The sequence below is a fragment of the Saimiri boliviensis genome, chromosome 5, assembly GCF_048565385.1.
Source record: "Saimiri boliviensis isolate mSaiBol1 chromosome 5, mSaiBol1.pri, whole genome shotgun sequence".
In the NCBI taxonomy this organism is placed as follows: Eukaryota; Metazoa; Chordata; class Mammalia; order Primates; family Cebidae; genus Saimiri; species Saimiri boliviensis.
The window spans coordinates 87,748,707-87,763,049 of NC_133453.1; the positions used below are offsets into that span (position 1 = coordinate 87,748,707).

General features: G+C 37.5%; 1 protein-coding gene across 6 annotated transcripts in view; it reads right to left on the bottom strand.

Moving 5' to 3' along the window:
• Nucleotides 1-14,343, bottom strand: part of RIF1 (replication timing regulatory factor 1) — an 88,330-nt gene that overhangs the window by 40,070 nt on the left and 33,917 nt on the right. For all 6 annotated transcript variants that reach the window (XM_074399701.1, XM_074399702.1, XM_074399698.1 and 3 more), the window contains exons 19-23: nucleotides 13,228-13,335; nucleotides 12,147-12,296; nucleotides 6,123-6,222; nucleotides 2,052-2,316; nucleotides 512-554 (exon numbers count right to left, since the gene is read on the bottom strand). In XM_074399701.1, coding sequence (XP_074255802.1) covers nucleotides 512-554; nucleotides 2,052-2,316; nucleotides 6,123-6,222; nucleotides 12,147-12,296; nucleotides 13,228-13,335 — 666 coding nt within the window. The remainder of the gene's footprint in view (nucleotides 1-511; nucleotides 555-2,051; nucleotides 2,317-6,122; nucleotides 6,223-12,146; nucleotides 12,297-13,227; nucleotides 13,336-14,343) is intronic.

Here is a 14,343-nt window from a genome sequence, read left to right on the forward strand (position 1 = left end):
ATTTAAAGTATTAAATCCTTCAAAACGAAACAAAACAAAACAAAAACCTGTAAATGTGTTCATATGATGTTATTAAATGCCCATTAAAAATGAAGAATAGGCTGAGCATGGTGGCTCACACTTGTAATCCCAGAACTTTGGGAAGCTGAGGCAGACAGATCACTTGAGGTCTGGAGTTCGAGACCAGCCTGCCCAACATGGTAAAAGCCCGTCTCTACTAAAAATACAAAAAAATCAGCCAGGCATTGTGATGTGCACCCATCATCCCAGCTACTCAGGAGACTGAGGTGGGAGAATTCCTTGAACCTGGGAGGTGGAGGTTGCAGTTGAGCGGAGATGGTGCCACTGCACTCCAGCCTGGGCAACAAAAGTGAAACTCTATCTCCAAAGAATAAAAAAAATAAAGAATAACCCCTTTAAAAATCAGCAGAATTATGTTGAAGAAAATTATCAAGACCCTATCATTTTCTCATCATGAAAGTATGTTTTATGGACAATTGTCTATTTTTACCTTGTTGTTCAGACAACTATATACTTTAGGAACTTCATCAAGCCTAGGAAGGAAAACACATAAAATAGAATACCATTTATATTTATAAAAGTTAACACTGTACTATCTATCAAGCTACTCCTAAGAGCTAATAAAGACATAGTAATAAATTGAGTAATATAAAAAGCAGCTCAAAGATTTAACAAGTTAAAAAAATCAAATGCTAAATATTAAGCATAAAACAATCCAATCTTTGAAAAATGAATCATGGAAACTATCTACAATAAATCTCAAAGTAATAATCATACTAATTGCTTATTTCTCTACATTTCCTTTAAGCATTATTTTTAATGAAATACAGACTTAAAGATTTGCAAAGAAAAGTTCATGGCTTTGGGGGCTGTATTTATACTTCATAAAATCTGTTCCTAAAACTTTCTCTGTGAATGTAATTTATAAAAGACAAGCTGCATTATGATTGAACCACACAAGCGTGCTACAAAGAGTACTGATGAATCCTTTCAAAAGGCTTGTTTAAGTTTATTACAGGGTTAGTTTTGCTCCCCACCCCCGAGCCACCCCCTAGGTTTTAAGGCATTGCTTGCTTCAATTCAAATAAAGGGTAATGCAAAATTAACTCAACTTTTTTGGAGAGCAATTCAGAAACATAAATGTGCATACCCTTCAAACCAACATTTTTACTTAAGTAATCTTCTACAGAAACAATGGCAAATGTGTGCAATGATTTATGTGCAAATAATGCTCAACTATTCTGAGGGAAAACACTAGAAAAACATATGTCCACCAATCAGAAATTGGGTAAAAACTTTAACAGAATCACATGCAGACATTTTTTAAAAATGAGATTCTCATGTATACAGTACAAAGACAGCCATCCCTCAGTATCCATGGGGGACTAGCCGGGCGTGGTGGTGGCTAATTCCAGGACTACTGTCCTGCCAGGATACCAAAATCCATAGATGCTCAATACTTCAATTAAAACAAGTTGTATCTGCATGTAACCTAAACACAATCTTCCATATGCTTTAAATAATCTCTAAATGACTTATGCTATCTAATACAATGTAAATGCTATGTAAATAACTGTCATATTTATTTGTATTATTTTTATTCTTTTTAATTTTTCCAAGTATTTTCTATCCAGGGTTGGTTGAATCCATGAATGCAAGGATCCATGGATACAAACAGCCAACTGTATTAAGTGCATACCATATAACTGATTGCAAAAGAGCATGTCAAGTAGGCTTTCACATCTATTGTGTACTTAATAAGTATGCTTGTTTGTATAAACAATTCTGAAGAGATAGGGCACTGAAAAGAAAAGGGAAAGGGGAGTAACAGGCAAAAGAGAAAGACTTCAAATTTCTCTCTCGTATTTCCATACTACTTATCTTTTCAAGAAAAGTGTAGTTTATTACCCTCTCCACAAAGTTGTCAAGACTACCATGTACAACAACATAGCTGATTAAAAACCAGAAGTTGCTACCTATATTTAAATTGTATACATTTAATTCAAAGCTACTTAGCCCAAAGTACTTACTCTGAGTTTTCATAAAATAATGCCAGAGGTCTTGTTAAAGTTGCAAATATTTTTCGGATCATAGAAGGCAAAGAAATATGTCCAAGTACGCTGGAAATAATGCTGGTGACTGAGTTGCCAATAGTGAAGAGGGTATCGGAATGTGCTTCTTTGAAGCTCAGAGTGTGGAAAGAATAGATCGCTTTCACAATAAGTTTAAATAAAGAAGTCAATTTCCCTAGGGGCTCATTCTTCTTTTTGGACCAATCTGAAGGTCTCTGTGGTGCTAAAATAAAATTGAGTTAAAAAAAACTCGAAGCTGAAATTAGTGTTACTGCCACTTTTACAATTTATAGCTCACATTTAAATGTTAGATATATCAAACACATGTCCATTTGCTGACTGACACCCCAAGCAAATAATAACATAAGGTACCATTAATGGATAAATATCACTAGAATATTATCTTTACAAATGAGAATGGGAGATGAAAACTACTTAGCAGATCATGAAGAATAATTCGAGAAAAACAAGTCTATTTTTTCTTAGGAATTATAAAATGAATTTCAAATTTTTATTTTACATTTCTTAAAATGTCAACAAATAATATGTAGAAAAGTCCTAAATTACGTAAGACAGGTTCCAAATTTAAATTTTAGTAGTTTCAAAAACAAAAAATTTCCTCTAAGAATGACCATTTCCTTGCTCATCTGTAGTACACTCATCCCTACAAATAACACTGAACAAGAGACGCAAATCTGAGAAAGAATGCAGAAAGTCTACTGCCTATTTCCCAGATTTAAAGAAAAAGATTTATCCCTAAAAGCACTCTTTTTACCCTCCTTAATCCCTCTGTAAACATCTACCTACAAGTAAAAACCCATTGCTGCTCTTGCCCAAAAAATACTCATTCCAAAATACCTGTTTATCTTCAACCAATCCATTATTTTAAGGAATGAGATCTCTACTTTAACAGAAAACGAATCTAATTCTTCTTAATTAAAAATTAATCTCATATGTAAAATGAAAAACAAGTGTTGCTACTAAAAGGAAGTTGACTTTTCTTCTTGGAATCAATTTCTCAGACATTAATGTACACTGAAAAACAGATCCAGAAATTCCCTGACAGAATATCGAGGTGAGGTAACAACCATATGCCAGGAAAATGGTTATACACAAGTGACTGACCAAGTTGTAAATACATTTAGGGTCATGAAAACCAGTTTTCTCACTATTGAAGACAGTAGAGACAAACACAGAACGAGGAATTATTAGCATGATCCATATGATACTAGATGGTAAATGAAAGTATATGTAGAGAAACAAGTAAGTGTGCGACAAAACATTTATTAATTTTAAATATTTGGTTATTGACCTTACAGTGAAAAAACTGGCAGATGCCATCCTCAGAAAAAACAGGAAATGTTAACATCACCAGTAATGGGAAAATAATGAATTGAAAAAGAACTACAGGCCGGGTGCGGTGGCTCAAGCCTGTAATCCCAGCACTTTGGGAGGCCGAGGCGGGTGGATCACGAGGTCAAGAGATCGACACCATCCTGGTCAACATGGTGAAACCCCGTCTCTACCAAAAATACAAAAAGTTAGCTGGGCATGGTGGCACGTGCCTGTAATCCCAGCTACTCAGGAGGCTGAGACAGGAGAATTGCCTGAACCCAGGAGGCGGAGGTTGCGGTGAGCCGAGATCTCACCATTGCACTCCAGCCTGGGTAACAAGAGCGAAACTCCGTCTCAAAAAAACAAAACCAAAAAAAAAAAGAAAAGAAAAAGAACTACGGCACTGTTTCTGTGGTATTCCTGTAAAAAAATGAAGGGAACCTGAATCTAATCTTGAGGAAGTATGATAATCCCAGATTGAGAGACTCTAAGAAAGTAAAGTTGCTTGCTTTTTTTTGGCAATGGAGTCTAGCTCTGTAGCCTAGGCTGGAGTGTGGCATGATCTTAGCTCACTGCAACCTCTGCCTCCTGGATTCAGGCGATTCTCCCACCTTGGCCTCCTAAGTTGCCGAGACTACAGATGCAAGCCACCATGCCTGGCTAGTTTTTGTATTTTTAATAGAGACAGGTTGTCACCCTGTTGGCCAAGCTGGTCTTGAACTCCTGACCTCAGGTGATCCGCCCACCTCAGACTCCCGAAGTGCTGGGATTACAGGTGTGAGCCACTGTACCTTGCCTAAAGTTTTTTTCTGAAGGACACAAAAGACAAGACTGAGGAACTGTTCCAGGTTGTCAACCTGTCTAAAACTATACCTTCAAATGGTTCAGAGGAAAAAAAAGAATCAAATGCATATGCTGGGGATTGGGGAGAGAAGATATGATGAATGCAATCAACTGTTAATTAACAAGCCTGAGAAAAGGAATACAAAGTATCCACGGAAACGAATGTAAGTCACCAAAAAATCCCAAGATGAGCCTAATGTACAACTCTGAATAATAATTTTCTTTCAGCTAGTCTTAATATTGTTTCCTCTCCTCAACTCCTTTTAGAAATCTCCCCATTACCCAAATTTTATGGCAAGAGGAACTCTGGCTCTGTTTTGCATGGAGGTGAAGTGAAAAAGACATTTTTAACTGTGAGTTTATAGTTCCTGAATTGGATATTCAGTTAAATCTAATTTCAGAAGTATCAGCTAAAGGTAAAATTATGTCAATATGAGACTCATCATCTTGGCTCTATGAAACTTCAGTGGGTTATAAAATAATTTCTGACATCATCTGTTATACGATCTTGGTATATTACGGTTTTCAAAGGTAAACCTATTTTTCTGACACAATGAAGTAATCAGATTAGGTCTTGGTCAGCCCAAAAGGAGAGCTAAAATCAGTATTTCAAGAACATCTATAACCTGTTTCTAAGGCATGCAGGCTGGGATGTTCTGACCTATAATATACTTAAGTAGCTTCACATGTTACTGAGAATAACATGTTGCTACTTAGTAAAAATTCAAAATCCAAAAAATTCTAAGAATGTTTTAGAAAACTCATCAATAGCAGATCTTATTGGTACATAATTTTTTATGTCCTAACCTTTAAACAGGAAGAAATAATATATCTCAACATCAAGTAACATTTTTAATTAATGGCAGATTATCGCTACCTATATGGTAGGAACATATAAACATAGGTGGATACATTTTACTTCAATGAATCAATTAGTAGATTTTAAAAACTATTTCCTACAAAATAAACTTAAAACTAACCAAGGCATACAACTTATGATTCAAATTGTCTAATTTTAACCATTTAATTACCATTTTTTAGGTAAACTTTGTTAAATTTTTGTAACAATTTTAAATTTCTAACAATTGATCCTATTATTTTCTTTTAAATTATAATGTCAATTCAATGATTATCTTAAATCAGGCTTGCAAATACAAACATTTCAAGTTATGCCCAAGTTTCTTGTCCAGAAAATCCTTCATACCAGATGGAATAGGTAAAATCATTTGTACTGCCAGGCGCGGTGGCTCAAGCCTGTAATCCCAGCACTCTGGGAGGCCGAGGCGGGTGGATCACGAGGTCGAGAGATCGAGACCATCCTGGTCAACATGGTGAAACGTCTCTACTAAAAATACAAAAAACTAGCTGGGTGTGGTGGTGCGTGCCTGTAATCCCAGCTACTCAGGAGGCTGAGACAGGAGAATTGCCTGAGCCCAGGAGGTGGAGGTTGCGGTGAGCCAAGATCGCACCATTGCACTCCAGCCTGGGTAACAAGAGCGAAACTCCGTCTCAAAAAAAAAAAAAAAAAACATTTGTACTATTAGGCAATCTCTAATTCTAATATTTATTCTGTGTTATATTATAAATAATAAAATAATTCACAGAATATTTATTCTGTGTTATAATTCTGTGTTATAAAAAGGCATAGACATTTTGTGTGTATGAAAATTAAAAAGAAAAGACAGAGTGAGAGAGAATATGTATGAAAGCTCCTAGCACAGTAACTAACATGGCTAAACAAGATGAAAAGGTAGTAAAATGAGGTAGGAAAACTATTAGGACTTCCCCTGGCAAAGTTCAGTACTGTTTATGAAATACTGGATAGACAAAGGTTAAAAAATATATACTTACATTTAACTTTGGGCTGATATTTAATATCATACGGTGAGAAATCAATGCAATCAACCATTACAGTAATAACATGAATAATCCTATCCACGAACAACAGATTCTAAGGAAAAAAGTATTACAGTTAGAAACATTTAAGTACTGGGACAGTATTCAACAACAGTAAGTAACATGAAAAAATGTAAGACTGTTACTCTTACATAACCTACTGAAATACACATCACAGTTTACAGTACATTAAGTGTAGCTACCCATGGCTTAGCAGGATCCTTTCTGAAAAATGGGTCATTAGGTAATTTCACCTTGTGGGAACAAGACAGTGTACTCACACAAACCTAGATGATACAGCCTCCTACACACCTATGTAGTCTGTTGCTCCTAGGCTACAAACCTGTAGCCTACACACCCGTGTAGGTATGTAGTTACTACACTGAATACTATAGGTTACTGTTAACACAATGGTATGCATTTGTCTATCTAAGAATAGAAAGGACACAGTAAAAATACCCTATTACAACACTCTGCAACCACCTTGAGATAGATAGTAACTGATCTATGGTGTGTTGACTGATACATTGTTATGAGGCACATAACCATATATGATTGCAAATATTTTTCAGTTAACTACTGTGACTCAAACACTGTACTTTATCTTCCTCAACATTTAAGAAAAACAACTCACCTTTAAGATGCCCATAAAAGGCCGGGCGTAGTGGCTCACGCCTTTAATCCAAGCACATTGGAGGCCAACGCGGGCGGATCACCTGAGGTCAGGAGTCAAGACCAGCCTGACCAACGTGGTGAAACCCCGTCTTAAAAAAAAAAAAAAAAAAAAAATGCCCATAAAAGCCATCATATCAACTAATGAACTGTGATTAGAAATACTAGGATCATAGATTCTCTAACAAATTCCTTTTAAAAATTATGAAGTAAATTTCTCAGTGAGTTGGCAAATAAAAAAAGAAGAAAATTATGAAGTACAAGTGTTCACTAAACCAATGAAAACAAAACATAAAAGCAAGTTGCTGGCCAGGCACGGTGGCTCACGCCTGTAATCCCAGCACTTTAGGAGGCTAAGGCGAGCGTATTACCTGAGGTCAGCAATTCGAGAATAGCCTGAGTAACATGGTGAAACCCCATCTCTACTAAAAATACAAAAATTAGCAGGGCATGATGGTGCACACCTGTAATCCCAGCTACTCAGGAGGCTGAGGCATGAGAATCACTTGAACACAAGAGGAGGTTGCAGTGAGCCGAGATCGTGCTACTGCACTCCAGCCTGGATGACAGAGTAAGACTCCACCTCAAAAAAAAACAAAAAACCAATTTGCTAAGTTCTTCCATATCCTTTTCTCTTCCTTTCCCAATCTAACAGCAATAAAAATTAATCCACAAACACATCAAAAACTACTTGGAGATTTAAAAGGGGTGGGAGGAGAGTGAGAAACTAAAAACAGAAAAGGGGAATCTCAGACCACAGAACACCTAAAAAATAATAAGCTTTGCTAGCAGAATCTCTGAATAACAGAAGACACAGTGAAGGTTTTACAAAAGTAGTGTGTTTAATAAAAGGCAAGTGATTAATTTAGAAATTGCTGAAATTAGAGATCTACACACTGGCCAGTGTTTCTTCTTTTATTCTATATTATTTGCTATTTGTCCACAACAGTATGTTAAGGGCAAGAGAAGGAAAGTAGTGTCCAGTCAATCTATGGAAACCATGTGGAGGGTCAGTTCAGATGAAAAACTGCATGTCCACAGAAAAAGATGTTAAGTTTGAGGTGATTCCTCTCTGCTCACAATAACAAAGTAAAGGATGTCTGTAACTACAATTTGTCATAAAAGCCAGAAAAATGGGATCTCTCCTGAAATAAATTTCAGCTACCCAACAGTTCATTATTAACCTTTATTGATAAATACACATAATCATGAGGAGAACCAGCACCAAGATGGTGCTGTGTAAATACCAAATAAATTAATTCATAAGAAAAGAGGCAGTATCACAAACAGAAGAAAAAATATTCTCAGAAGTAAAAGGGAAATCTATCTATTTAAAATATTAAATGTAAAATCAAAAACATGGTCAGGCACACTTGCTCATGTCTGTAATCCCAGCACTTTGGGAGGCCAAGATGAGTGGATCACCTGAGGTGAGGAGTTTAAGACCAACATGGTGAAGCCATCTCCACTAAAAATACAAAAGTAGCCCAGTGTGGTGGCATGCGCCTGTCTCTATTTCCAGCTACTTGGGAGGCTGAGGCAGGAGAATTGCTTTAACCCAGGAGGTGGAGGTTGCAGTGAGCCGAGATCATGCCACTGCACTCCAGCCTGCAACAGAGGTTTCGTCTCAAAAAAATAAAAACATTGCTCAGGAAGGTGTTTGAAAGACACAGATGACATAAATTTTCAGAAATTTATGAATATAATAAAATGCAAGCTGGCAGAATTTAAGAAAAAGTCAGTAATGAGGAACACGTTACCATGAAGACATTAACAGTCATTAATCTCTAATGTGTAACAATATAGCATCAAAATATTTAATCAACATGGTAATATGCTGCAAATTCATAATTGGGGGATAATCACAAGTATCTTATAAATAAACAATTATAAAACTACACTATCACAGAGTTATAAGATGAATTCTAAAATCAGAAGTCATAGGGCCAGGCACAGTGGCTCACACCTGTAATCCCAGCACTTTGAGAGGCCAAGGCGGGTATATCACAAGGTCAGGAGTTCCAGATCAGCCTGGCCAATATGGTGAAACACTGTCTCTACTAAAAATACAAAAATTAGCTGGGTGTGGTGGCAGGTGCCTGTAGTCCCAGCTACTCGGGAGGCTGAAGCAGGAGAATTGCTTGAACCCAGAAGGTGGAGGCTGCAGTGAGCTGAGATCATGCCACTGCACTCCAGCCTGAGCAAGACTCCATATCAAAACAAGACAAAATCCAAGAAGTCATAGATGATACTCTCTGATCACAATACAGTAAAATAAAACACAATATAATCACCACACACATCCGTAAAAAATTCTCTTAAATTACAAAGCACCCTTCCAAGTTCCCTAGTGCTATTTAAAAAGGCATCAAAGTAGTTTATATAATCACTGATAGCTGTAATAAGTGTTAGATGCACAGGTTTGAAAAAAGTTAAGCGTTAAAACCATTCAATGTATGTAACGACAAAGAAAAGTAAAAAGCTGTAGTAATGATCAATAAAATAAAACTACATGCTGTTTTCCTTGGTAGACTTAGATAAGCCTTTGATTACCAAGTACAACCAAGAAAAGAAAACTTCAGAGCAAAAAGGTTGGTGGGCTTGGCATCAAGTAGTCCAACCCACTTGGGAGGTTGAGGCAGGATGAATGCTTGAACCCAGGAGCTGGAGGCTGCAGTGTGCATAGCACCTGTGAACAGCCACTGCATTCCAGCTTGGGTAACACAGCAAGACCTCATCATCAAGAAAGAAAACAAACAAAAGAAGGAAAAGAAGGGGAGGGGAAGGGAGAAAAAGAGAAAGAAAGAACAAAACAACTACAGATATGGTATTTCTCTAACACTATTTAAATTGGTGAAGAATCATTTTCTAAATCATTCTAAGATGTTACTATTACTGTAATACTTTGGACAATGAGAACTCCGTATCACTTATGAAGATACACGTAGAAAAAAACATAAATCCATGATAATTTAAAAGAATAGCACTTTAGCCAGAAGTGTATCCCCAAAACACAAGATTCAACATAAGGAAATATGTAAGTAACAACTTTTATGTACTTCAGCAACAACCAAGTACGAAGGAAGGAGAGACGCATTTATAACAGGTCAAAAAACAGCTTAAAAACAATAATGAAGTTAGGTTAACTTTAGAAGACCTAAATAAACACAAATCCCTGGGAAGAACAATTTGATGAGAAAGATGTACACTATTTTCCTAATTAACCTGTGAATTCAATGTTACCAAAGTGAAGCAAAATTTCAACAGGGTATTTTATGAAATCTGATAGACTACAAGTCTCTTCTGGAAAGGAACAAAGGCAGACACAGCCTAACTAATAAAACATGATAGCTGAGGGTCAACATTCTCCCTATCAGTTATAAAAACATGCACATTATTAATTCAGTAGACAGGTCTCAGAGATAATCACCATAATAACAGACAATATCCCTAACCTCATGGAGTATGGGGGAAGTAACAAAATGAAGTACAGAAATAAACAATTTCAAGACAGTGCTGAAAAGGAAATAAGATGCTCTAACAAAAATAAACAAGCTCCATTAGGTAAGTCCTTTGAAGAAGGAAGCAGAAACCTCATGGGTAGTGTTGGGAGCTCAGAATTTTATTACAAATCTAACAAAGCTACAGTAGTATTTCAAGAGTGACAAGATCTGATTTACATTTGTAAAGTCACTCTGACAAATACAATTAGAATTGTGCTAACAACAAGTAGAGGATATGTATATAAATGCATTTGAAACACTAAAACAGTGAACATCTAACCATGGGTAGTGATTATTACTGGTGAGGCGACGTCTGTGAAGGGGAATTGGCTTTGTTGTTTGTAATCTTTTACAATAAGAACTGATATTTATGGCCAGGTGTGGTGGCTCACACCTGTAATCCCACCACTTCGGGAGGCCAAGGTGGGCAGATCACCTGAGGTCAGGAGATCGAAACCAACCTAGCCAACATGGTGAAACCCCGTTCTCTACTAAAAATACAAAAATTAGCTAGACGTGGTGGCACATACCTGTAGTCCCAGCTACTGGGGAGGAGAACTGCTTGAACCCAGGAGGCAGAGGTTGCAGTAAGCCCAGATGGTGCCACTGCACGCCAGCCTGGGTGACAATATGAGACTCTGTCTCAAAAAAAACACAACTATTTTTACTTTCTTTTAGTCCTCATTAAAATGTGTGTCAGATATAAGATGTAGAGAAAACACACACAACAAATATCATTTCAATAATTTGCAAGGAAAAACAATGGTTTCTGTGCGAAGACCATTACCAGGATTACACATAGTAATAAATAATTAAAACAACCAAAATGTCCTTAAAAGCCGGGCGCGGTGGCTCAAGCCTGTAATCCCAGCACTTTGGGAGGCTGAGGCAGGCGGATCACGAGGTCAAGAGATCGAGACCATCCTGGTCAACATGGTGAAACCCCGTCTCTACTAAAAATACAAAAAATGAGCTGGGCATGGTGGCGCGTGCCTGTAATCCCAGCTACTCAGGAGGCTGAGGCAGGAGAATTGCCTGAACCCAGGAGGCGGAGGTTGCGGTGAGCCGAGACCGCGCCATTGCACTCCAGCCTGGGTAACAAGAGCGAAACTCCATCTCAAAAAAAAAAAAAAAAAAAAAAAAAAAAAATGTCCTTAAAATACTAGAATTCCAAGTAATGGTACAATCATACTACAGAGTACTGGACAGCAGTTGAAAGAAATAACAGATATATGGATTGATTTGAAAAGGAGTCAAGACAGTGTTTTATGAAAAGTTACTTAGGAATAAATGCAGTTAAGGATTTCATTGGCAAGAACACTATTCATATGCATATGCAAGCATCAATATGCAAATGACTGTGTAAATACAAAGAAAGAGGTCTATTCTGGAATGATATGTATCAATCTGCTGGCAAAAGCTTTCCTTTCCAGGAGGAGGGAAGGAAAGAGAAGAGACAAATTTTCTAAGACTACAAACTCTCAAAGAAATTGAATTTAAAAATCTAACACATACATATGAGAAAGTGAGGTCCAGGACAGCAAGGTCTTTGATTTATTAATCCAGAATGACACAAGCACAAGGAGGTATACAGTACAGTATAGTAAAACATGTTCAATGTTAATGATAAAAACGTGGACCTTAGAGTGCAAAGACACAAAACTGTTTCACAAAGTATACTTGTTTTCAATATCAACTTTCTTACTTATAAAAAGAAGCAGAAGTGATAGTTCACAAATGTTATCTCAATTTACTTGAAAAGAACAGTTCAAAAACAAACAAAAAAAGGTACTATCAAACTCACTGAAAAGTCTTCATCTTCCAAACTGGACATCATCTTGGAAGAAAGTTCCTCACAGCACAAGTTTTCTTCTGCTGTTGCCACCAAAGCAGCACAGCGAGCAAACGTTCTATATAATTCTGACCAAGTTCTAAGCAAAGTCTTCATGGTAGCCTACCAATAACAATTAAAAAGAAGTTTCATTAATATATATCTATGTATCAAACAGCTTACAGAATCAATACATCTTTAACATTTTTTTAAAACACTGAAACATTTAATGTTCATAAGACAGATAATGGCCAGGCACAATGGCTCACACCTATAATCCCAGCACTTCCTTCAGGAGGCCAAGGTGGATGGATCACCTGAGGTCAGGAGTTCAAGACGAGCCTGGCCAACATGGGGAAACACTATCTCTACTAAAAATGCAAAAACTTAGCCAGGCAAAGTGGCAGACTCCTCTAATCCTAGCTACTTAGGAGGCTAGGACAGAAGAATTGCTTGAATCCAGGAAGTAGAGGTTGCAATGAGCCGAGATTGCACCATTGTACTCCAGCCTGGGCAACAAGAATAAAACTCCAGAGGCTAACATAGAGTAATAACCTTTCCCCCACAGCCCAGAGATCTAATTAAAGAGAGGAAATAAGTTATGATGCCAAAAAGTATCAAAAGTCCAAAACAACTTCTCTCTTCATCATTTTCCTTTCTCCTAAGTTAATAATAAAGTCATAAAGAAGTGTTATTTCAGAAATTATTGTGGGCTAGGCATGGTGGCTCACACCTGTAATCCCAGCACTTTGGGAGGCTGAGGCTGGTGGATCACCTGAGGTCAGGAGTTTGAGACAAGCCTGAACAATATGATGAAACTCTATCTCTACTAAAAATACAACAATTAGCCAGATGCAGTGGCATACGCCTATAGTCCCAGCTACTCGGGAGGCTGAGACAGGAGAACTGACTGAACTCAGGAGGTGGGGGTTTCAGTGAGCCGATTTTGCACCATTGCACTCCAGCCCCGTTGACAGCAAGGCTCCATCTCAAAAAAAAAAAAAAAGAAATCATTGTGGAAGCTTACAGAGATAAATACTTGAAAATGCCTTACCACTGGAAATCTTTGTTCTGAAAAAATATGGTTTACTGGTAAAGTCAATGCACCATAGATGGCACTAAAATTATGTTCTAAGGCATCACCTTGATTTACTTCATTAGTCTAAAACGAGAAAAATAATGAAGTTAGACAAATTACCATCTTATTCTAATCGTAAGTGGTAACATAACTTAGAAGTAGTGGGCAAAACTGTCTCCCCCAATACTGAGAATCGAAATACGTTTAACTCCTAACCCCTGGAACCTATGAATGTAGTCTTATTTGGAAATACAGTTTTTGCAGATGTGGGCCTATTGGATTAGGGTTGGCCCCAATCCAATGAACAAAGTCTTTTCTGTAAAAGGAAAATGTCAAGATGGAGGCAGAGTCAAGTGATGCAGTCACAAGCCAAGGAAGGTCAAGGATTGCCAGCAACCACCAGAAGCTGAGAGGCATGAATAAATTCTGACTCAGAGCTCCAGAAGAAACCAATCCTACCAACTCCTTAATTTTGGATAGCTGGTATCCAGAACAATGAGAAAATAAATCCTTGTTGTTTTAAGTCACCAGCTGGCTGTAATATGTTAATGGCAACCTGGGGGAATTACACACTATGTTTAAGTTCTTAAAAAAAAAAAATCCAAGACGCAAGTCAACAATAGTAGTACTCTTCTATACAAACACAGCATTTAAGCAAGAACTTATACCATAAAAAGGGCATCTGTCATCCTTCCAACAGTAGGAAGAATGTAAATGACTGCCAAGCTCAGAGGCTCATTCCTGTAATCCCAGCTCTTTGGGAGCCAAGGTGGGTGGATCACGAGGTCAAAAGATCGAGACCATTCTGGCCAACATGATGAAACCCTGTCTCTAATAAAAATACAAAAATTAGCTGGGTGTGGTGGTACATGCCTGTAATCCCAGCTACCTGGGAGGCTGAAGAACTGCTTGAACCTGAGAGGCGAAGATTGCAGTGAGTCGAGATTGTGACACTGTACTCCAGCCTGGGAAACAGAGCTAGACTCAGTCTCAAAAAAAAAAAAAAAAAAAGAATGTAAATGACTTCTCTGGCTGGGTGCTGTGGCTCACACCTATAATCCCAGCACTTTGGGAGCCCAATGCAAGTGGATC